We start from the raw sequence: 25,077 nt of genomic DNA on the forward strand, positions 1-25,077 counted from the left end.
ATGTGCATTGGAGCGTGCTATCGAATACGATCTTCGGACAAAAATGCCGAAGTTGCGCATCATGTTGTTAAATGTCATTGCTTTATTGGAGGTTTTCATGAAACGACCATGTTACACGATGAAAATTCAGTCATTTTTAAACATCTCTCAAAGAATTATAAAAAAATTTTATGCACTGTAACAGTCGCTTTAGCGTGTGTAGTTAATGATTGTTTTGCTTTATTTGCTATTGTGAAACTAATCAAAATATACACTTTCTTATAAAAAGCATTGGGAACATTTAATTTTACGCGTGGGTATTTTCTGCGATTCTGTCAGTCACAATTTCGTGTTTTGCTGCTAGCTTCACAGAGGTGTTACGGAGTTATGGTATGCCGATAGTTACGGCGTATACCGTACCTAATGAGACCCGATATTGGTACTGCTATCTGCTACACCTTGATATTTATGTTTACAAACTAACTTACATTTTCAAATTATTACAGTATTATGCTTATCTCACATTTTGCAATTTTATTTTCAGTTACAGCTCACTATCTAAACGTAATCACATTACTACAACATGTCAATCGGAATCCAAGCATCTACGAATAAATTTGCATTTCTTCATGTTCAAGATTCTAGTGATGAAGAAAATGATCAATGCCTCGACCACAGTGCTAAAAACAACCAGAAGAAATGCAAGGTCAACTCTGCAGGTTCGAATGTTAATGCAAACAAGAAAAAAAACAGACGTCGGAAAAAGAAACTGGTTTGTTTTTTAATCTTTTACACTCTGCAGCTGTGCAAAATTTGGGAATTGTCAAATTATCGTTGGCTGGTTATTGGGGCCATTCCAAGCAAAAGTTGAATTCCATCAATTTTTTTAAAAGTGCAGTGAAAGTAATTTTTTGTATTTTTTATATCAGAGGACATTGGAATTTTATTAAACTGCTTTCCTTTTACCAAAAAAGTTAAAATTTTACCCAGGTTTTTGATGGTTCATAAAAAATAGCCTAAAATGTAGAAATTTTGGTATAATTGACATATATTGTAATGATTCGTGACACAAAGTGTTTGATTGTGTGATACAGTTATTTCATATGAAATAGACGCACTTTAATTTAATAAAGTTTGTCTTTGATTGATTGTCTAAGTTACAAACCATTATGATAAGCAGCATATATGTTTCAATAATCAATGTGTAGAAATTTATTTTATGTATCCTGCGGAGAGTTAATTGTTATTTTTCAAATATAGGGAAGTGTGTCTGATTATTTATTTTATGTGAAAATTTGTTGTATGCTAATTATTTTTTCATTCTTCGCATTTTAGACCTCATCTTCTGACACTGATGGAAATCCTGGAAATGCAGGTGCTATCATGTTTTATTGATAAATTTGATTTTTGAAATAACAAATGAAAGAGTTCAAATGCTACAATACAAGTGGAACCAATTTTATGATGTTTCATTTGTAATTGGGGTCTCCAAATAGTTTATTGAATAATTATAACTTTTTTAATGGATTTATTCAGTTAAAGTAAACCCAAGTGGACGTGTCATGCAGGAATGGATTCAACATGATGAAAACTTGGTGGATGATCTTTATAATGAAGATTTGAAAAGAGCTATAGAACTGAGCAGAATTGAGCATGAGAAGTTTGAAAACCTTCAAAAACAGATGCAGCATGAAGTAATGAACATTCCGGTAAAATATTTATTTTACAAATTCGATAGGAAAGACTCTGACTAATGAATCCTATGAATGAGCCCAACTCGAAATTGATGTCATCAAGGTCAGACAATTAAACCAGTCTATGAAAATGCAAAGTCCATTACTTTCTCATTTGGTGGTCAGTGAATCCACCCTGAATGAAAAGCGGGACATTTATTAAGCAGATGAGTTCTGCTGCATCTTTGCTATTTATAGCCATTCACCAGGGTTTTTAATGTATGGAAATTGATATTTCAGTACCAGAAACACTACAGTTAATTGAAACAAAGCTCACAATCGATCTGATCTTGGAGACAATGAGCCGTGCATTGAAAATATTATGCAACGGAAATTTCAGTATCAATCACTGTGAATCGATAATTTCTAATATTTTCTGCTACCATAATCCTGTGTACTATTACTTATTGCATGTTTCTTGTCTATTTCATACATACGAGAAAGAATAGCAGAGTGCTACCATTAAGAACAATCACCGCCTTATCTATCATTTATTTTTGCACATATTTGTTCTTTCTTCAACCAGAACGACTTCAACAACAGTTACCAGTACGACAATGAAGTGATGACCTCTAGTTCATCAGTGGGTAAAAAGGAGAAAAAGAAAAAAGCTGTCAAGACTATATCTTTAGAGGTATTTTTCATAATTATTCCAAAGTTATTAGTATATAAATGAGTCAAAGTGACATAATAACCCAAAATTAAAAAATCTATTGGAACTATTAGTCAGAAACTCAATAATGGTAATGACTGCTTGTGCTAAAAGCTATTTTCAACATTTATAGGAGTTTAGGCAACATGTGGAAGATACTTTGCCCCTGCAAAAAGATATGACTGAAGAAAAAAGAGTTGCTCAGGTTACTGAAGGTACGTTGACGACTGAGGTGTTTCATTTGTACCACCACTTCATAAGATTCCAATGTCATGCTTGAATTCAATCCATAAACTTATCATTCACAGAAAATGCGCCAAACTTTTTTGATGAGGTTGACAAGCAAGCAAATAATATCAAACGAATAGAAGAAGCGAGGGGAAGATTTCAACAACTACACGATAAAAAAGTGTGTTTTTTATGTTGTCTCATTTATGTTAATTAGGACAGTTTAAACGTAGCAAATGAAAGTCGAAAAGTGCGATGTGTTTAGTGTTATATTTGTGATGTCTGCTTAGTTCTGGCATTTATTCAAAACTTGGAGAAAAAGATTTTGTCCATTCTCTTCTACATCCCAGTTTATCGCTTTTGTTAGTGCCAAATTTTTCTGTTCCAAATATTTCATCAAGTATTTACACTGCAGAAAACGAAAGAAAAACAAAGTGGTGTAACAAATAAACGTGATCAAAGACTGCAAGCATCAGAAGAAAAAGATGAAATAATTAAAAAGCTGCAAAGCAAAGTTACAGAATTAGATGAACAGTTCAAGCATGTGAAGAAACGAAACAAGCAGCTCTTAATAATGCTGCAACAAGGAGAAAGTAATAAACAATTGTTTAATTCTTTACGCTAATATAAGTGTAATATTTCCTAATCTATTTTAAATGGGATTTCAGTATTCTCGATGTGTAAATGTTCATTGATAATAATCGGATAGATACGTTGTAACTGATAATGACTGAAACACTGTACATTTGAAATAGTATCCCTCAGATACATAACAAGTGACAACAACAAAATATATTGCTCATGATATTGAAGTTCTGAGTACTTGTTCGAATATATTCTTGTTTGAATTTTCAAGTGAAGGACAAGTGCGAACTTTTGCTTGAGATTGAACGATTGGGTGTCCTTCGTGATGAACTGACAGAGGAGGTGTCTCATCTTAATGAAAGTTTAGAACAAGAGCGATCCCGGTCCACAAAGCTAAAAGATGAACTCACAAAGCTACAGGTCATTTCTTTAAATTTCATATCGTCAAGGAGTGTATGTTGGCCAAGTCTAATTTAAATTTCAGACAAAAAATAGTATTTGCTCATTGCATTTACAAAATGGGCTGTTCAAGCCGTATGCTGCAAGTGCATAACAGCAGGGAAAAGACATGGAACGAGCTTATGTTTGGTTCTATTATTTTTGCACACACAGGCAGTTGCAGCAATACAGTCACACCTATACACTTTAGCACCCACAGACATTGAACCAAAGGACCCAACATTTGCACTCATGATTTATACTCAAGGTCCAAGGACACCAGTCTTTGAAGTAAACGAGGTTATCACATCCACATGGGTGCAATATGCGGGTGCTAAAGTCTGTGAATGCAAATGTGCTGTCACCTTTATGTTCATGTTCAAGGATAATTGCAAGTTCAGTTTATTTTGTTCTTCCAAATGAATACATTGTTCTATATAAGAGAAACAGTACGGTAATGCCACACTCATACATAGCTTTGAGTATATTCACAATGCGTTTTACAGAGTTAGTGTTGGCCAATATGCTCAAAGTACATATTTTTTGCAGACCAAAAAATCGAATGATGACCATCATATCAAATGATTTTCTATTTCACCAATATCAATTTTGCTGCTAATGCAGAGGATTCAGGGAAAAGCAGTGTGGCATCTAATGTTACAAAAGACTATGAATCTTCATTCACTCCACTTTACATTTTCATAACCAGGTTTAATTGTCTGATTTTAACATAAATACAAATTCATGAATTTTCTGCCTGAAATTGAATCGGTTATAAGGGTAAGCAGTACGCATTAGTCATAAAGGACAGGCAAGTGAGGAAAAATTGAAGGGGTATGTATTCTGCGCCTCTTGTTGAAGTTTGGGCTAGTGATGTTTAACTGCATATTTTTCTGCGGATGAAGTAGGTTTGGGGAAAAATTGAAGGAATATGTATTCTGCGCCTCTTGTTGAAGTTTAGGCTAGTGATGTTTAACTGCATATTTTTCTGCGGAATCGATCATATTTATAACCATAACCCCTCTGGTCTATGACAAATAATGAATCGTTAAGCACGAGTATCTGGGCTTTTAAAGCTGCGTTCAGCCTCAACTAGCTTTTGCTGGGTAGCCTTCCCCAGCTCTGCCATGCAGGATGGGTAATACATACCATGACCATTCAATTCAACTGTCAAACTTGGTGATTTCCCCATACACCCACCCCAGTAGGCGGTGCAAAAAATAAAATTTTAAACAATGGAGGAAGCCGTAACAGGCGAGCGATTACACGGACCACTCTCTGGTGAGACTAAGGAGTCTAGCAATCCTCTCGCACATCACTACAATTCTCCCTACACGATTTGTACCCGGTGCGGTAGCAAGTGCATTCCTAACTCTTAAGCAGAATTTTCTACCAGGATCAATATGACTGTTTGAACGTCTGAAACTGGACCAAGTTGTATTTTAAGTACAACTATGTAAAAATATGTCTGTGCTCTGCGAATTCCACCTATTCATAATTGGTTCGCAGTCAAGGCAGGCTGCATGGTCTGCAGATAAGGGTTGAACCTGGTCTACTTACGGTAGCGTACGGACTTATAACAGCATTTTCACAAGATAGCCATCGCAAACATATCAAGAATTAACCAAATAAAATACATATTGCCCAAGAAAAACAGAGATGGAACAACAATTGCAATGCTTTCACCAGTCACATAAAGTTGGTAACCACCGTGTTATTTTAGAAATATTCAAAGATAGCTCAATATTCAGGAAGTCCAGTCTTTCCAGCAGTTAGTCTTTTCATTTAGATGGCTCTAGATTTTACAATGAATTCTACTGTGCTCAATATGTGTCCCATACCAAATCAGCAACATTTTACAACTAGGTGTTAAAATATAATTGCACTAAATTTTTTAAAATATACAAATGAAGTGAATATCTTTTTATTGTGCGCCATCAGGACCCGAAGAAGCTGGAAATAAAATGCATTATTATATGAATTATCTGACAGGGGAGAACAGTTCTTTGAGGATTTACTTTGTATGTTAAGCAATTTGTACCAGGAATTCAATCCATATTTACAGGTAATGCAGACCGTGTGAATGGGGATGAACAGTCATGTTTCCAATTCCAAAAGTAATAAACTAAACCTATGATATATTTGTCTTATATTTCGATAATTGGGCCGAGGTGCTACTCTTTAAGACTTGTAGTAATTCTGGGTCAACATGGCCCCAATATTTAACCTTTTTTGAATAAAAATGCTTGAGAGATAAAATTCGAAATCAACAAACATGAATCATGTTTTGCATCCAATATGGTTTTCTATAAGAGAACAACATGAATGGACTAAAAAAACACTCACATTATCATGCAAAGCATAATGAAGACATTCCAGATCGCAATAACAATTCGGAAATATCGGAGATTCAATAAAAATTCTCTGATTTTATCCCCTGAAATCATCGAAAAACAGTGCATAAAATTTCTGCAATTTATGAAATCAATGATTCAAAAAGTCAGCAATTCTATCTTCCACTATCAAATCATCTAAATCAGGGGTGGCCAACCTATGGCGCATGCGCCAAACGTGGCGCATTGCATGATTAGAGGTGGCGCATTGCATCTTTAACCCTTTTCATGCCAAAATTGTTAATTGCACTTGGCTTCTCCACGCCAAGCCGTTTTTTTGCGATTTACATGGTGACTTTTGATTGTACCTAAAACCTATTCTTCTTACTCCACGTCGCCCACTTACGGCTTGTTGGAATTCGAAACAACAGGCGATTATCGACGTTAGCTTCTGGATGGACTTTATGACATTCATTCTAGACTTTTAGCAAAAATTAGTAAAATTTACTATTTTTTCCCTACTGAAGTAAAAAGTTCAGAACTTCTGAAAAAATAGAAAATCGTCATTTATCAGCTTGAAACATGGATTTTCCATTGCCCAGACATCCCAAATATCTCCCAATAACCATTGAACAACCTTTTTTCAACCAACCAACAAATTTCTTATAAATCAACCCACAACATGCTGAAAATGACCCCTAAATACCACCTTTTCCATCCAAATTTCAAATAACCGTTGTCAACAAAAGCGAAGCTTAAAATCGCTTGCTGTGACGCAAGTACTAATCTCGAAGAAGCCCCTGGAGTAAAATCACGCGACGCTAGGCCAAACAGCTGATTAGCAAAGGCCAATTAGAATCGAGGGTAGAGTGGAGTAGAGATTGATACTAAGGGCCCGTTGTCACAATATTACGCCTAACTTTACTTCTTAATCGTACCTCACATAAAAGAACACCGTGAATGTGCTGCTGGTAATGGCAATTTGGCAATATACACAGAAAAAATCAAGTTTTTGCAAGAGTTATTTGAAAGTCGTTTTCATGATATTTCAAAAGAAGAAGACTCTATACTTGCTTTTATAAACCCATTTTCACTTAGTGAACTAACCATAATGAAGATGCCAAGCAATATACAATTGGAACTAATTGACTTGAAAACTCATCCATCATTGAAAATTCAATTTGATGAGCTTTCTTCAGTCCCAAGTGCATCTGACATGATCAAGTTCTGGCAATCGATACCCCGTGAAAATTTTCCAGAACTGAGAAAATTTGTCCAGGGTTTTATATGTCGTTTCGGAACGACATATAGATGTGAACAAACATTTTCTGCCATGAAACTAATTAAAAGCAAAGCGAGGTCAAGACTTACAGATTTAAATTTGAAGAATGCACTGCTCCTCTCAGTAACAAACTTAACTCCAAGAATAAAAAAACTGGCGAAAGTAAAACAGCAGCAAAAGTCTCATAAAGGCGGTACTTAAAATTGATCAGTTTTATTCATTATACTTCCTTGCTTAATTTCTATTCATGTGAAGTTGTAAATTGTAAAAACTACATATACGTGTGTATATATGTGTGTGTATCATAGATTTATATAATTTCAACAAGAAGCGGACATTAGGCGTGGGAATACAAGAGATTTACGGCGCATCTGAAACATTATGTTTTAAACGTGGCGCATGGTATGTGAAAGGTTGGCCACCCCTGATCTAAATACTCACTCGTTGATGGTTCAGCAGATTCTGATCCAAAAACATGTTCATCTTGACTTTTCTTCCTAAAAAAAATGAATAGGTCAAATCTTTCAACTTGATTATAACTTTAGGATTTATACATATAAAAAAAACTGAGGATTCATTTTTGCCCATGAAAAAACTTATTAGGATCAGGGTGAACAGTAGATTTATGTTATACTTGATCGAAAACAGAATACGGTAAGAAAGAAACTAGGTATTACTAAAGGAATGTATTCATTTCCACTAAAAATGACAAATTTAAACAAGATCAGCTATTCAACAAGTGCCAATCAGGGCTGCAGTATCTGTGGCTGTAAAGTTTTAATAATTTACTCACAGTCGAAAATTCAAAACAGCACCGGCATTTGCCATCAAAGTTCTGAAAAAGTATATGTTTCCATTCAGATATTGATATTTCACATAAGAAAAGTTTCACGGTCAAGAGAAGATCGAATTGATAATCACATAAAATATTCCAATATCTTGGTATATGAAACAATGAAATATCAAAATTTAAATTTTTTTTCTCAAACATAGTTGACATCGTAATCAAAATTCAAGTCAAATAGGGTTCAAAATTCTTATCTGCAAAGACGATTGAAAATTATTCAAGAAACCTTAAATATGTACGCAATGATAGGTATTCCATTGAAAGTAGTGAAAATAAAGTGGAAACTTTTGAGGGTAAATATATCAGAAATAGTGGTACAGTAATGTTATATTTATATCATGGCTAAGAAATAGAACTATTCTAATGAATTAAAAGTAAAGCAACTTACCCAAACAAAAGAATATCAGATATCATTTTTGTTGGATAAAATAATAGCCTATCATAGAGAGAATGTAATTCTTTGGAATTAGAATTCATAAAAAAACAATAGATTAAAAATAAAACAGAAGGAATAAATGTGACAAAGTACTGAAGTTAGATCTCTTAGCTACGACATTTTTCATTTAATTATTGGCTGCAGATGTGGATACAAATATAGGAGTTGAAACATGTGGAAAGTTTTTGTACCTACATAGTAATGTGCATGGCTGTACATCTCAAATAAAAACAAAGAGTCATATATTGCTTAATATTGTTACAGTTATAAGTAACCTTGTTCAAATGATGCAAGTCTTTGTCTACTAAAAATTGCTGAGACTCTTTTTCATTGGTGCATAACAATATAGATTTTCAATTTGTTCATCAATCAAGGAATTCTATGATGCAAGCTAATTTGTCATAGTCTCATAGATATATTGTTTTGTTCACCATGCTTAAAACTTCAAACTTAATAGTAAAACAGTGAAAATTGGAAGCATTATCGACAATATTGTTGAGAAGGTGGTCGAGTAGGTATTTCACCAACTGTAAACCTGTCAGCTTCAAATTTCTTCCTTTCATCGTCTGTTAGAGAGTCTTCATTTGTATAAACTTCGTCTACCACTGTGGCATTATTAGATATACTTGGAGTGGATGCTCCAAAAACGGAAATATTTTGTGAAATTTTGGTGGAGTTTGAAGCAGGAGTACTAGGTGCTGGAATTGTGCTTACGGGAGTACCAAAGCTACTTAAATTAGATAAATTCTGGAACTGGTCATTAGATTTAAAACTAATTGATGTTTGTGGAGATACCACAGTTTCAGAAAGTTGCTCAGAAGTATTTTCAGAAGAAAAATTAAATTTAGGTCCATAAAGAGAAGAAATCATAAGATCCTGAGAAGGGTTACTGTCTGCATTGTTCATTTGTGATACAAGACTGCTTTTGGTGGCATCAGACATATCAAACAATTCATCTTTTACTCTGCAGTATTTGGATTCAATTTCATTCAAAATGTTCAGGTACTCCGCAGAATGTAAAACAGCTAAAACTCTCATTTCTTCTGGAGAAATATCTGGTAACCCTTCGATGCAACCAGACTCTTTTGTATAAGAATAGCAAGAAAATGGCCACATTTTAGATTCTGCCCATACTTTTACATCTGACTGAATTGTAGAAAACATGAGATCAGTATTATTGTCAGGTTTTTCTTCCTGCTCCAATGCAGAAAATCGATTATTTCTTGACCAATGATATTTATCTTGTTTGTATCCCTGGGTGCTTGTATTGACAGGACTACTATAGCGATTATCAGAAAAGTTATTATCTGACCGGGTATCTTGCTTGTATCCTTGATTGCTTGTACCGACAGGACTACTATAACGATTATCATAAAAGTTATTACTTGATCTGTTATATGTTTGCGATCTGGAATACTGATTATGGTTATTGCTCCTTCCTTGCCATGATCCACCATAATCATCCTCTTCCCATCTTTCTTGGCGTCGATTCGACACATTGTCTCTTCGATGTTCGTTATAGCATCTATCACCATATCTGCAGTTGCCTTTCAAATAATACTTGCACACAGGCATATTAATACAAATATCTATAAGGCAAAGATAAACCATAGTTATTAGAATTCATAACATTGTTCAAACAAGATAATAATTGAACAAGTAACCATAAAAATTAATTTTCAATAATATATGAGAGCTGTGGCTGAGCATGCCCAGTATGATTTTTACCATTTAAAGTGTTATAATTTTACACTTGCAAATATGAATATTGCATAACAGCCAATGAAACAGAGCAGTTGTGTGATCATACTTCATATTCGAATCATACCACAAAATTATGAATTTTTCGACAGTTAGGATTAGGATGTGGTCATTCTAAATGTACTTGGAGATAATCCTTAAAAAATGTATTGGATTCAGTGGTGAAATACTTGGTCACCTATTCAATAGATGGAACAGACTCTCTGTCAAGCTCAGATCTTTCATCTAGTATAATAATAATCCTTCTAGGATGAGTATCAAGATAAGCAATAATGTACCGATATGAAATTTTTCTTCTAACAATTACAGAGTCAACTTGAACAGTCCCTGTTCTTCCACTTGATCCTTTGATATGAAATTTCATTCTCATAGCATCTCTGCCTTGTGCATCTATGTAAGCAAGATGAGAAACATGCCTCCTCCTACCTCTACTGTTCATCTCACCGAAGCCTTCAATGGGTGACCCGAGTGCAACCACTAGTTCCTGGTTACTTCGACACTTTTCAAGAGCGTCTCCAAACACCTGGGTAGGCCCTGCTTTAGATAACAGCTCTTTATAAAGTATGTAAAAAACAAACCCCATACATGTTAATCCAACAATGATAACTAAGGCATAACTAGTGTCCTTAGCAGCTTGTTTTGCCTTCTTTGATTTTGATGCAGAAGCAATTTCAGAATCTCCTCTTTTTCGCAATTCAATTTGTTGTACACAAGCTGACATAGATATTTTTCTCGTATAACATGTTGATGATAATGGTTCCATAAAAAATGATTTTGTGAGAAAACAGGTTGAACAGAAACTGATTCGATGTACTTTGTATAAAGGAAACGGTGGCCCTTTCATACAGAAATAGAATTTATGAAAATGCACATTTGGCGGCATGGCAATCACAGAATGATCTTTTCTATCAAGTAAGGAAGTATCTAGGCCTACAGGAGTATCTGTAAAAATATGATTGTGATATGATTGACTTCATTTTTTATTCACGTACATGACTAGTTACATGACTAGACATTGCAGTCTAAAAATAGGAAATTCAAACATATATCAAATCGTATTCACTATCTTATTGTTGCATGCATTTGTTTTTCAGTGATCAGTCATTTGAATCTTAAATCTATTTCCAAAAATCTGCCCTGGGATAGTGGATTTCATTTTCTAAAATATGGTAGACCAGAAAATTCTTAAGATAGGACTCTTTCAATTCTTGATAATTTCAACTTCAGTGCAAGCAGGGCTGGAGAGCTGGTTCGAAATCATATTATTGGCTTCATCTCACATTATATTCAAACTGTGGCCCCAGCTCAGGCGCTTCATTTTCCTATGTTCAAATGACTCTTTAACATTAAACAAGGATCCACTGAAAAGGCACTGAATAGCTTTCCAGTTCGCCTAAGATTTTAACATAGTTTATTATAAACACCACACCATCACAGCACTATTTTTTTAGTTGGACAACACACAAAAGCACCTCTTTCAACAATTTTTATCAGTCATTTAATGTTCGAACAAAGTCTTCATTCAAGCGACCTGTTTATTCTAATCACAATTTTCCTTTACCATTTGCAGTGTTATTCCTACAATCACTTCATTTTCTTGTTACACATAAAAACGATGTTTTTCATCTGTAGACTATGACCCCTCTTCAAAACAAGAGAGATATGCTCAAATATATGGACACCCAATGGCAATAATTTTGATGACGTCATAGCGAAAAAAAAAGTAATAGCCTTCTGGAGAAAATTTTTATCTTTAACCACTGAAAATTTCAAAGCAATTGGTCCAGTATTCGAAGAGAAAAGCGATTTTTTAAAAATGATAAGAGAGCTATGCTCAAATATATGGACACGTAGCGTCACATAATTTTGATGATGTCATAGCGAAAAAAAAAGTAATAGCCCTCTGGAGAAAATTTTTATCTTTAACCACTGAAAATTTCAAAGCAATTGGTCCAGTATTCGAAGAGAAAAGCGACTTTAAAAACGTGTCAAGGAACAAGAACAACAACATAATATTGAAACGATCGTTATGTCCACTACGTGTCCAATAATATTGAAACGATCGTTATGGCCACTAAACGTGTCCAATAAACTCATTGTTGTCACCGTTATTCATAAATTTATTTATTTGAAGTTATTGCCCGATTCGTATCGTGCATTTTTGTTTTATTGTGTTATTTGACTGTTTTTGGTGGATGGGCGCATATTTTCACGTTTTTAACTTTTCTCTAAGTTATGCCCGTCCTCCAGGTCCTCTGTGTTTTGTGTTTGTTATTGTTTTATAATAGAGCGACCGAAATAAAATTGATTGATTGATTGTATACATGTTTTTGACATGTAGGCCCTATTCATTATTCTATTGCACAATTTACATATTCTTATCAAAGTATATAATCTGCTTTTATTCACATGAGACTGGATACCAGTGATTTCCCTACACCCCCCCTATAGGGGGTGAACACCCCCCCTAAAATTTCAAACACCCCCCCTAATTTTGAGGTGCGATTCCACACTTTATTTTCTAACTCAAGTATAAATGTATTCAAATATAACGACTATGGCATATTTATCAGTGTAGAAGAGGGGTTCTAAACCGCAGTCTGCGGGCCAATTACGGCCGGCGGACGATTTAAAATGGCCCGCCGAACTTGAGTGAAATAGTTTAACGGGCTAACCCTTCCTGTGGTACCTTTTGAGTTTTAGATATCGTCTATTGTTACATCATTATCACAGTTTAAGCACGTTTATTTCGTAACAATTGAATTATACCAGTATCTTATGTATACGTATGGGTATTAGGATTACACACTTCAGTATTTTAGATATTTGCCGTATATCAAGAAAGCTTAAAGATGTCACAAAACGAAAACTAGGCACTGAAAACAAACATTTTTTAGATGAATGACAGCGTTTTTATTTCTTTATTGAAAATAAACAAACTTCAGCGATTTGTCTTCTTACTAACAAAATATCTCAGTTCTGAAGGAATACAACGTTATGCGCCATTATGATCAGTTGACGCGCGTGTTTCAAAATTTAATTCATTGCATAATTCATACAAAAGTCAAACACACATGTTCAAAAAAATGTGAAATGTGTAACAAAACAAGCCATAAGTAGCCATTCATTCATACAATGCCAGATGAGCAAGTAACTTCATTAGTCACTATCAGTTGCAAATTACTTGTTGAAACGTACCGGTAGTAGTAGGCTATATATATATATTTACGGTTGAAAGCCGTGCTTGTTATCTATTTCCCGGGAATTCTATCAGCTAAATATTATAATTATTGATTTCATTACATAACAAACTGCGATGCTAGGTGTATCTAAAATCAAGCTTAGAGCCTATTTTCAGATTTTGGTGCCTATTTCTCAAAATTTTCTAAACCCCAGCCGTGTCGTCCCGCACTTTATCCTCGCTCCCCTTTTCTGGCCCTACAATTTTATTCTGCTGTAGATTTTGGCTCGCCGTCAATCAACTTGGGGGGCCCCTCATGTACATCGTTTCTTGAATACATACCATTTTTTTAAGAATACAAATAACCTAGTATTACCGTATCTCTAATAGCAAATTATTTACCACCCCCCTAAATTTCGAAACACCCCCCCTAAAATAAAAAGCTAGGGAACCTACTGCTGGATACCATATTTATACACAAAAATGTTAGACTACCTTACCTGCAAGTGCAGTTTTAAGTATTCTGTGGCGTCTGCAGCAGCCGCAAAACCACGGCGGTATTTTCATACCATGGCCGCTACGGCCAAACCTATGACGACCACTGGACTGGAAATATTTATATATCTCTGTGATGGCGACTGACTTTTTAGCTGCCACAAACCAATGACGAGCTGCCGTTACCGCGGCATCAAACTGAAAACCAATGGCAGGTAAAATATTGCTGCCGTAACCGCGGCAGGTGGGCCGTAAAGACAGGGCTGTCCCTTATGGTGACAAATATTGGGTAAGTTGGAACCTTTTTCTTATGGATACAGTTTTGATGGATTTGGGATTTAAGTAGATATAATTCCGCATGATTAAATAAAATCTGGTACATTAATTCTGCTGCCACCAATGACATTAAACAACATGATGCGCAACTCCGGCATTTTTGTCCGAAGATCGTATTCGATAGCACGCTCCAATGCACATACTTGACGAGACGAAAACGAGCGGATATGTGCTGCTTTCAAGGCGTAGCACGAATGGTGTTCGTGCCTGCTTTGACAGTTGTTGTCGATTTTAATGATATTTTTGAAAGTTGGGGTAAAAAGAAATCGGTAAAAGGTAAGGTGAATACTATTGTTGTATATCACACCCGGGCATCGCACTGTTGGGTACATGTGGGAAAGCCAGCCTTTGTCAAATACTACGATGTTATTAATTCAGTACGGTACGTAGTTGCCCATTTGCCGAAATTACATATTTACTTACCCCTTATGGTTTCAAATAGTTCATGCACCTCCAGTTAGATTTTTTTAATCAGTGAGGATATATAATCATTGTTGATTGCTGCTCATTGTAACATACTATTACGCATTCACTTTTATTTGCGTATTGAATCAAAGTGTTAACAAGTTCACCTAACATTTCACTCATACCGGTCTATATTGTATAGTCTGATTTCTCAAGTATTTGGAGCCACGAATGCTTGTAATTTTCTGACTAAACCCTTTTATTAGTTGGTTTATATACCAAATTCAGTAAAATATTTTTTAAATAAAACATGAGATATTGGATTTAATAGCTTTTCCATTCTGAATCATATAGACTGCTTTATTTATTCTTAACGAAAATTAATAAATCTCCTCTCTTTCTTCAGATGTGAAAGTTGTGGACAAACCTGTCCAAGCATTGTGAGACTCTTGCAGCACAAGAGGCAATAGCAGAAATAGTAAGTATATCAATCAAGAAATTAAGCCGACATAAAGCAAAACTTTCAACTATTCGTCTAGTCTCAATTTCCTATTATTTATTCACAGGACAACTATAGCAGACGGGGAGATATCAGAAGTCTGGCGACATATCAGTGACAGTGTGATTCCAAGAAATATAATGCAATTGAAAATAGAAATTTGCAATAGAAAAACAACCTATGGAGGCATGCAAAGACATTTGACCCTCCGGTAGAGTTGTGTATGGCCTCCACATCCTGCAGGGCTTGAGGAAAATAACTAAAAATTCCAAAGCGTAAGATTGCATAAGCGGTCTTATTTGTGAAAAGGCACAAAACACGCCAGACATACTTAAAACAGCTTTGGAAATGAGGATTACGGGTACCTCACTGCACCTGTGTTATATTTGGTTCATCAACTTTTGGTAGTACTATAGAAGAAATTCCGGAAGGGGTATAATCATCATTCATGATAAAATACTATCATATATTTTTTGAACAACTTCAATCTAGACCAGGGATCTCAAACTCGCGGCCCCAGAGAACATCCAGTGCGGCCCTCGAACGCTTAACAATAATTGTAATAGGATTTTGGAAGTTTTTTTTTATCTAAATGTAATAGATTTTTCAAACCTTCTAAAGTGAAATTGATTATTCACACAGAAAACAATTTACTGAAAGTAGTTTTGAAATATTAATTTTTTTTGTCCACATTTTGACCCAATTAAGAATACACATCAAGCTAGCAAAGGAATACTTGAATAAAACACTTGAGTAATTAAATTAAACGCAAAGTACATGAAGAAGGTGGCATTTTCGAAGAAAATGGGAGTTGTAACATTTCTGCTCTTCACAAAATTCTGAAGCACATTGTTTAATTTGTCATATTTCCATCAATACAATCAAAAAACACAATAAGCTCAGCAGTCAATATGACAAATTCGAAGACCAACTTCGAACAGAAAATTTCCATGTGTTTGTATATTAATATAATTATACAACGGCTTAGTTACTAAAAATCAATATCAATAATAATTCAAGCAATCCTATGCCACGCAATGTAGTGCGAAATGTCTTGTCGAAAAAATCTGTCATTTGTTTTTTTACTGATCTATACATGAAATGATAAAAGTAACTTTTTTGCATTACTGGAATTAATTAAACATTCGTAAAGATCCAGATAAACCCATGATCATGTGGCCTCGTTAGTTAGAGTTGGTAAAATAAAATCATTTCAGACTGGCCTTAGTATGCTGGTGACACAAAAAAGATGCCAAACGCCAGGACAAATGTAATTATTAAAACATTGAGTTTATACTGTAGTATTTTTGTTAATTTTAGGTTCATATATTTAGATTAAGTTATTTTTAGTGTATGTATAATTCTTTCCTTATTCAAAGCTTGTTCAAAAATGATTTTGATGGTTGTACATAGAATTTTACGATTTTTTATAATAAATACTGTAACTTGCAAATGTTGCAATAATAGTGGAATGCAAATATTAATATGTAATTGCATTTGAAATTGAAGAAAATAATAAAACTTAATCCAACTGTTTAGTTGCATCACAATATATGTCACAAACTAAAACTATCTTAAAAATATCTTTTGAGTATACATTATCAAAAACTGTTTGCGGCTCTTTTTACAATTTTCAAAATGCAATGCGGCTCTCGGAAACCCATGAGTTTGACACCACTGATCTATTCTAGACGATTCAAGCATTGCTTTGGGAAATTATATCACTTCAATTAAATTGAAATAATCTCGCTATATTAAATACAAAATCGTTGCTATCATAAAGGTAAACCAATTCAGCCACTCGAAATATATTGGCCTTCACAAAGCAATGGAGGCAAAATTGAGAGTTCATGAGCTATGAACATTTGTTCTTTTCTTTGTCTTGAACTTTCCATACTCCACAGCCCCTATTAATTTTTATTAATTTTAATTACCATGTGATGGTCATACATATCTTTAACTTGTATTTTCTGTCATGATGTATTATCTCAATGTGCCTAACTATTAATTAGTGTGCATATTTTGCTTCCAGATGACATAAATGTATTGTCATGTTTATTACCTCAGCTTGGAGTATTGACAAGAAAAAGGTGCCAGTAAATTAGGTAAAAAAATTTTCAACTCATTGTTATAATCAGAATTCACAATCAATAGGAATTATAAACAGCCAACAATCAGTGAGAATTATATGCGAAATCCCTCAGAATAAATTTGTCTAAAATCGGAGGAAGGCAAAAAATATAGGTAGTTTCCATCCACACAAGCATTCCAAGAAGACTTGCTCGAGCCAAACTAAATGAGCATCGTCAGGTGATCGGTAAGGCTGCAAGTTGAATTCAGCCCTGCAACCTCCTGCATAGAAGATAATATTAATTAGTGGGCTATGAGCTAAATTTAAACAAACCTATCTACGATGCATTATGTACCAGCAATGTTACCTACGATTAACTGAATATGTAATATGTCTAATAAATTCACCTACAAAAGCAAGTTCGATAGGTGCAAACTTTGTGTTATGGAATTGTATCGCAGCACAGTTTTGTATGACACCCTCTTTAAATAAAATTTCAATGATTAAGCGCAAACATTAAAATTACTAACTTTGAACTTTGTCATTATCTGCAAAATGTTCCACACAAATCTTTCCGCTATCGCGTTTGTAATCTTCTCTGATAAAAAAAAAGTCTATGATGTCTAGAATTGCTCTTTACAGCTTGCCTGTTATTCCAGCTTTCCAAGTAAGCAAAACTTCTTAGATATAGAGATTATTTTGTTTCGTTACAGGCGCAAAAAGGCAGGTACTACACGTAAAAAAGACGCCGAGTAGCAAAAGCGAGCGGAAAACGGACGCGAAAGGCGACGAGAAATATGTGCATTGGAGCGTATCATGAAATACAATGTTTTGCCTGTAGTCTTATGGAGTGACGTCAGAGTTGCCTATCATGTTGTTTAATGTCATTGCTGCCACAAACCAATGACGAGCTGCCGTTACCGCGGCAGCAAATTGAAAACGAATGGCAGGTAAAATTTTGCTGCCGTAACCGCGGCAGGTGGGCCGTAAAGACACTAAGACAGGGCTGTCCCTTATGGTGACAAATATTGGGTAAGTTGGAACGTTTTTCTTATGGATACAGTTTTGATGGATTTGGGGTTAGGGTTTAAAGAGATATAATTCCGCATGATCAATTAAAATCTGGTACATTAATTCGTGAATATGCCGTTAATACTGATTACTGAATAGCGCTATAAAACCGTGGCAAGAGCTGCCGCGGTTCGTTCGTGGCGGAGCTGCCATGAAGTGGTAAGAACTGCGCCTCCTTACCTGAGTACGATTAAACTCTTTTTTAATCTTGAATTTTATAATGAAACACTTTTTTATGACATCGTGTTTTTGAGCAGCAGGATTTCGTCAGCGTGACAGATGTTTCTAGTTGGCGTGGCAAAAACATTTTCGCTATGTTATTCCAACCAAAGTGACTACAACACTTTTATAGTCACTTTGATTCCAACGTGGTTATTCCTAATCCTCACCTGGCTACGTCATCCAAATATTACATCACAATATGTCCCATCACGTCATACAGTCATAGCGCTTGCCAAAGAAAAGCGGGTCTAATGTAGTTTCATATCTAACATACTTCTAGTGGGCGTAGCATAACAATTCTTTCTGTCAATCCTGATTACGCCATTCAATAATTACGTCACTACAACGTCACAGGGACGTAATATAGCCTTTCAAACTATATGAACTGCAAGACGCGCAGACGAGCACCCGAAATCGAACAGCTATCACTGACGTGGCTTCCATAAAAAACGGAAATCTACTACCACTCTCTGAAACATCTGGAGACAAAAGATTGCAGTGGATCAGCCCAAATTTCATAAATTATTTTACACACTAGAAGTCTACAACAGGTGATTAGCCCAAGGTTTTTTTTAACAAAATAAATGCTATACAGCTACATGCAACACATTTTGTACTCATATTTAAAAAACAACAACATTTCATTGATTCTCCAGCATATGAAGGGCTCCAAATACTGGTACCTTCAACATGTGATATACCATATTAGACCAAACAATATTACAATATTGGACCCTAAGGCAGGGATGGCGAACCCTGACCCACGGGTCACAAAGTGACCCACGGGTCACAAAGTGACCCACCGCGTTATATTCGTGACCAACCAATAAAACAAGAGACTACGCCCAAATATATGGACACGTCTGTTCGCAGTACAGTACGGTTTACCGTACCGTCAGATCACAGTCTACAAATATATTCACACCAAGCGAAGCAGTACAGTAGGACACAAAATGGGGTCCGATGTCCGCAGAACGTTCGGTGACGTCATAGCAAACAAAAACAAATCTCACAGAGCTAACAGAAATATCTGAAATAAATAAAAGTAATAGCCTTCTGGAGAAAAAATTCATCTTAAACCACTAAAATGTCAAAGCAATTGGTCCAGTGATCGAAGAGAAAAGCGGTTTTTAAATATTTCCACTAGGTGTCCAAAAAGTGTCAAAGAACAACAAGAACAAGAGAGCTACGCACAAATATATGGACACGTTAGACCAGAGCGAATCAGTCCTTACCGGTACCTTTGACGCTACCGGTACCCTCAAAAAAGTTCTGAATTTCCAGTAGCAAGAATTTTGCAGAATCAAAACGTACAGCCAGTCATGACACTGACTAAAATCCGTGTTCCCATGGATAAAAAATAATACAGCAAAATTTTAGACGAAATATCAAATTTCATAGAATTCACGCAAAATTTTGAAATAAATAAAAGTAATAGCCTTCTAGCGAAAAAATTAATCTTTAACCACTGAAAATTTCAAAGCAATTGGTCCAGTATTCGAAGAGAAAAGCGACTTTTTAAAAACGTGTCAAAGAACAAGAACAACAACATAATATTGAAACGATCATTATGGCCACTAAACGTGTCCAACAAGAACAACATAACGATCGTTATGTCCACTAAACGTGTCCAATAAAATAAAATGCTGAAATACCGGTGGTAAAAATGGATAAACCGGCTTCAAATTAATCATAACAATAAATCATCTATTATAAAGTACCGTCAGTTGGGCAGTCAGGGCTGCGATCGCTCATATGTAAACTGTTAATTCCCGGACCGGTTTGGTAATTTTCAAAACCGCTAATCTCGGACGCATGTCTGCACCGCTGCGTACCGTTATTCGGTTATTTAGTTGGCTCTGACAACGTTTATGACATAACACTGCAATTGATCTGTTCATTTCTCGCAACGTCTTGTCTCTTTCGGAAGTGTGTCTGCAGACTGTTTTAGGGGTTATACGAGAACTAGAGGCTCCTTTGCATTTTATTTAATTTCTCGCCTACAATGAAGTTGAGAAAACAAAATCTTTCAGACTTCAAATAAAAACCTAGAGATCTGAAATAACAATTAGGCAGTGTAAAAGTGCCTTAATGTGATTGAAAGATGATCGGAAAATATAACACTATCAGAGTGGAATTCCCTCCAAACTCTTTAGAACCGTACAATATTTTACCGCATCATCCTAAACGTGCTTGGTAATTTATATGCGTGTTTCCGTACTCTAGTTTCGTAAAATCGAGTGCCATAAAAAGTTCCTGATAGAAGTGCTGCATAAGTAAATTCCAAAACTACGCCAACATCAACAGAAGCTTATAAGATTTGTTTCATAAGTTTCTTTTAGATAAAAATATTGATTAGTTGGACATCTAGTAGTAGTATATATTTACGGTTAAGCGAGTCTATGTACTCCATCTTGTGCCATATTCGGGAAACGCAAAACAATGGATTCTTATGGAAAATTTTCGTCGTGTTGTTGTACCAAATCGAATAAGTCAGCTGTTATAAGGGCTAGGAATGAAGCCGAAGGGTGTTTTTTGAACTTTAAGCTATATGCTACCTAAATATATAACGCAATTAAGAATAACAAACTATCTAATGCAGGGGTCGGCAACCTACGGCCCGCGGAGCTATATAATCCGGCCCGCGACGCTTCACTGAATTATAGTAACAAATAATAGCTGTTTTGTCGATTATATTTTTTACGCAAAAGAATTTACGTGTAGACTGAATTATATTATAACGTAACAAGTATATAATTCACAATTACTCGTTTAATGAGCCTATAATTTAATTATAATTTAGACAAATGACAACAAAACGCTGAAAAGTTGATGCTAAGTTCAAATAGTTTAATGGCGCAAAAAATATTCAAATGGTCAGTCTTCGCGCGCTGCTTCAAATTTAACTTCTGATCTGTGTGATGAAATGTGATTCATCGGTCATCCATTCGATTTTTAACATTCTAAAAATATGTGCGGCCCACCAATGATTTGCAACCTTTAATTTTGGCCCGCGAGCGACAAAAGGTTGCCGACCCATGATCTAATGCGTTAAATTTGACCATAAAACACAACGTAGAACCATTTTTAATCATTTTTCCGAAGATTTTATAGTGATACTCCAATTTGACGGTGTAAAATGTCTCCGCAACAATCCTACAATGTCATTTGTTCTTTTAGCACAGCTTGGAGCTGAGCAGTAGGGCATTATGGAGCTTGACAGACGAAAATTGTTAATCAGAAAATAGAAACGGCCGTTGAAGATGAAGTTGAGTCGGTCGGTAATTTCGACGAATAAATACAACTATTCATATGTGACGTCATAAGGAACGTCATTGTCAAATGGTTGATTATGACGATTAGGATGGCCAACTTACTTCGGAAGCAACTCGGAACCGGTATACTTGTCTTCAAAGACAATTTAATGTACTATAATGTAATTTGGCAAACATGGAAGGATCAGCATGTTCGACTAAGATTCTTCTTAAAAACGCGACCTTCAAAATTTTTCTACGCAAAATATTAGTGAAAATAAAAAGTACCTATGTCTCAATAATTGTGTGCTAACTCTCATAAGGCGCAGTATTGGATGGCCGAGAACATCAGGCACAATATGGCGTCCATTGTCTGAGCGTTGCCTCGATTGTATTATACCAAAGTGATTATAACCCACAGAGATTTCCAGTTCAGTGCTTGTGGCGGCTATAACCCAAGTGGAGACACCGAGTGCAATGATGCAGTAAGGACGCTATTTTATGCCCGGCGAAACAGGGAACGCGTCATGCTCAGTTTGTAAACTTTGTATTAGCTTCATCAGTCTGCTGATCAGGAGGTTTCGTTCGTCAATTTTTCTGGAGATTTGTTACTGTTTTATATTTCATTCGCGTAAGTTTAGCATTTTTCTCTTGCTATTTGCCTAGTGCAGGGTCGTCCAACCTTTTTGGCCGAAGGGCCACATTTAGTTTACTAATAATTGCGCGGGCCATTTAACATGACATTAGGTTCTAGTTTTGCTGCACTGACAACAGGTTAATGAAAAAACAAACAATACCCGCACACCAAACTTTCACAATTTTCATACCAATAAAACTGTTGTTTCACAAGCATTGATAGGGCGCCATCAGTAGTTGTTTCCGGAAGTTTTGCCAAAGATAAGCCAAGACGCTTGATCTTTTTCATCACAGTTCCCAACACACCGATGCCTCTTGTCGTACCGATAAAATAGGGACAATGGCTGCGAGCTCTGCGGTAATTTCAAAATCATTATTACGGTAACCCCCGCAAGAAGATCGCCAACTGAGCGGTAACCTTGATGTCAGCGCTTTCGTCAAGCGCCAACGAATACGATGGAAATTTTCCCGCTATGAGTTCTCATGCTTTTCGACGTGACGAGTTATGGTCTGTCTTGACAGGCTATTTTTGCAAACACCTCTTTTATTTCCGGACGTAAAACATTGGCAACCCAAACAATACATGATATACATTCCTTAACAAATTCTTAATCTAAGAATGGCTTCGATGGTTTTGCGATAACGTTATATAGAGTAGTTTAAGATCAAGTGTGTGAGCGGCTATGGCACCTTTATGTATCGATATCTCCTCCCAGTTGGTTTCGATTCAAAATGGCACTAATAGCTCGTTCGAAAGGGCTGGCAGAGCGCATTTCAGGAAAAGAATCGCTTGTATCACATCTTAGTATACTACATCACTCGAAGAATAGTTTTACTTCAATTTTTTTTTATTCATACTGAAAAATTACAGCGCGGGCTACTCGAAATGTTTCCGCGGGCCACATATGGCCCGCGGGCCACGGGTTGGACGACCCTGGCCTAGTGGAACAATACTGGTATCGTGCGATTTCGTGAAAGTTGCGATAGTTACGGTATCTTATCATCCCGTGTGAGCTAGGCAACTTTGAAATCTGATATCTCACGAACCTTATATTATATTTAGACAAGTTTTATATTGTTTGAGAGACAATCTAGGAGATTAAATATAATTATGAGATGGAGATAAAATGTCGCGATTATCGTACAAAAATTGGAAAGCGTAACATTTTTTTGAAAAGCTTTTGAATTAAATAACAAAAACTTCGCTTGGTTTTGGGCTAACCTAATATGATATAGACACATTTGTAGATGTTAAAGATAGCTTTCGGCTGGTCGCATTAGATTGCATTTATCGATCACCAGTAAAATTGTATAAGCTATTTTATTCAATGTCTTCCAATTCTCTACATGTCCGCTGCGCCAACTTGAGCTAAACAACGACGTTCCCTAACTACTTCGTTACGCAATTACGTTGCAACACAGCAGCTCTACGTTCCTTATGAAAAACACATATCGCTTTCTCTCACAAGTGGGAAACGTCACTGACCTAAAGCATACGTTTAAAGCAGGTATTGTGATACCTGTTCACACCATGCCGAACGTTTTACATTAATCATTCCAGAAGCTGATGAAATACCCTAATTTTCTCGGGAAAATTTTTCTTGATTTAACGAGCTGTTGCAAGAGTTGCTCCAAAAAATTTATGGAATGTAAACGGCCTCATGACTAGCACATTGTGCGGCCTAATGAATTTCATCGGAGCGTACAAGTTGTACATTATAACGTATAAAGTCGCCGCGACTGGTGTTACAGCTCTTATCAACCGATTGGTAGGATATTTCAATTCTTTTGCGTCGGAGTGATCTAGCGACGCCATCATGTCTTCCACGTTCTTGTTGATAAAACTTAATTGTAATTTTAATGATATCCAACAGTAAAAAATTAGCCCTGATGTTTCCGGCGGAACCCTATAAAGACGCGGGGTTAACATTTTTTTGGTTTGGCCATTTAGTTACGTCCCATAATCAGATACTAAAGTTAACTAAACGTATATATCATGGCCCTCGTTTTTTATAAATTATCAACCATGTTCAATCAAGATGCATTTGAATATATAGCTTTTAACCGCGGCCGATGCTATGATCCTGATACAATTGGAACTCCAGATGTGAACGACAAAATGCGCGATTGCGTAATCTAACTCACGTAAAGTGATCCGCAGAACAATGTCGCCTGAATGTCAATGCCTAATTGTAATTTGCGCCATTATACGCAAACTTGGCTTCTAATCGTTCACCGATTTTGTTCATTCACCGAATTCAAAATGGATCTTCAGATGATGCCGCAAAACGAGAGTAAATCGCACTCTAGTTATATATGTATATATAGCACGAATACTATAGTCAAGGAATGGGCACAATTTTTTAGTATAAGAGCAGCATGCTGCAAGTCAGAACTTTAAAAGAGCCGCAGAATTTGTGAATTTATTAATATTATCAAAATACCATGAACAGAAAAAAAAATTCACCAAGAGTATAATAACATTAGAGGTGATAAACAAGGCAACTATGCTCAAATATATGCACAATTTGAGCTCATTCAATTTGTGTATCCTTATAGCTGATTTACGAGGATAGTCTCGTAAGAAGTTTTCATGATTCGTTTCATGGTGCCGTTCAACATTGCTGACTTTA

General features: G+C 35.7%; 3 protein-coding genes and 1 long non-coding RNA gene across 5 annotated transcripts; 2 read left to right on the forward strand and 2 right to left on the reverse strand.

The window, feature by feature from the left end:
- The first annotated feature begins 502 nt into the window (after positions 1-502).
- LOC120345490 (G kinase-anchoring protein 1-B-like) lies at positions 503-4,369 on the forward strand. Its single transcript, XM_039414950.2, has 9 exons — positions 503-751; positions 1,315-1,354; positions 1,516-1,688; positions 2,239-2,346; positions 2,498-2,579; positions 2,673-2,773; positions 3,008-3,185; positions 3,449-3,597; positions 4,165-4,369. Exons 1-9 carry the CDS (start codon positions 563-565, stop codon positions 4,198-4,200), a joined length of 1,056 nt encoding a protein of 351 aa, XP_039270884.2. The 5' UTR covers positions 503-562; the 3' UTR covers positions 4,201-4,369.
- Positions 4,370-5,469: 1,100 nt separating this feature from the next.
- Positions 5,470-10,124, reverse strand: LOC120345492 (small integral membrane protein 7-like). Of its 2 annotated transcripts, XM_039414953.2 has the most exons (5): positions 8,466-8,982; positions 8,024-8,065; positions 7,672-7,727; positions 5,962-6,052; positions 5,470-5,568 (listed from the first exon to the last, which is right to left on the reverse strand). In XM_039414953.2, exons 1-5 carry the CDS (start codon positions 8,552-8,554, stop codon positions 5,553-5,555), a joined length of 294 nt encoding a protein of 97 aa, XP_039270887.2. In that variant the 5' UTR covers positions 8,555-8,982; the 3' UTR covers positions 5,470-5,552. The 2 variants fall into 2 exon arrangements, 1 of the variants encoding a protein (XP_039270887.2); XR_013477563.1 differs by lacking the exons at positions 5,470-5,568; positions 5,962-6,052; positions 7,672-7,727 and having other exon boundaries at positions 8,023-8,065; positions 8,466-10,124.
- LOC120345491 (mitochondrial import inner membrane translocase subunit Tim21-like) lies at positions 10,102-11,235 on the reverse strand. The gene has a single exon (XM_039414952.2). The coding sequence runs from the start codon at positions 11,155-11,157 to the stop codon at positions 10,453-10,455; it is 705 nt and encodes a 234-aa protein (XP_039270886.2). The 5' UTR covers positions 11,158-11,235; the 3' UTR covers positions 10,102-10,452.
- Positions 11,236-14,403: 3,168 nt separating this feature from the next.
- On the forward strand, positions 14,404-15,376 carry LOC144425807 (uncharacterized). Its single transcript, XR_013477667.1, has 3 exons — positions 14,404-14,562; positions 15,098-15,169; positions 15,258-15,376. It is a non-coding gene; the product is annotated as an uncharacterized LOC144425807 (long non-coding RNA).
- Positions 15,377-25,077: the final 9,701 nt, after the last annotated feature.

This window comes from Styela clava, chromosome 8 (genome assembly GCF_964204865.1).
Source record: "Styela clava chromosome 8, kaStyClav1.hap1.2, whole genome shotgun sequence".
NCBI classification, from domain to species: Eukaryota; Metazoa; Chordata; class Ascidiacea; order Stolidobranchia; family Styelidae; genus Styela; species Styela clava.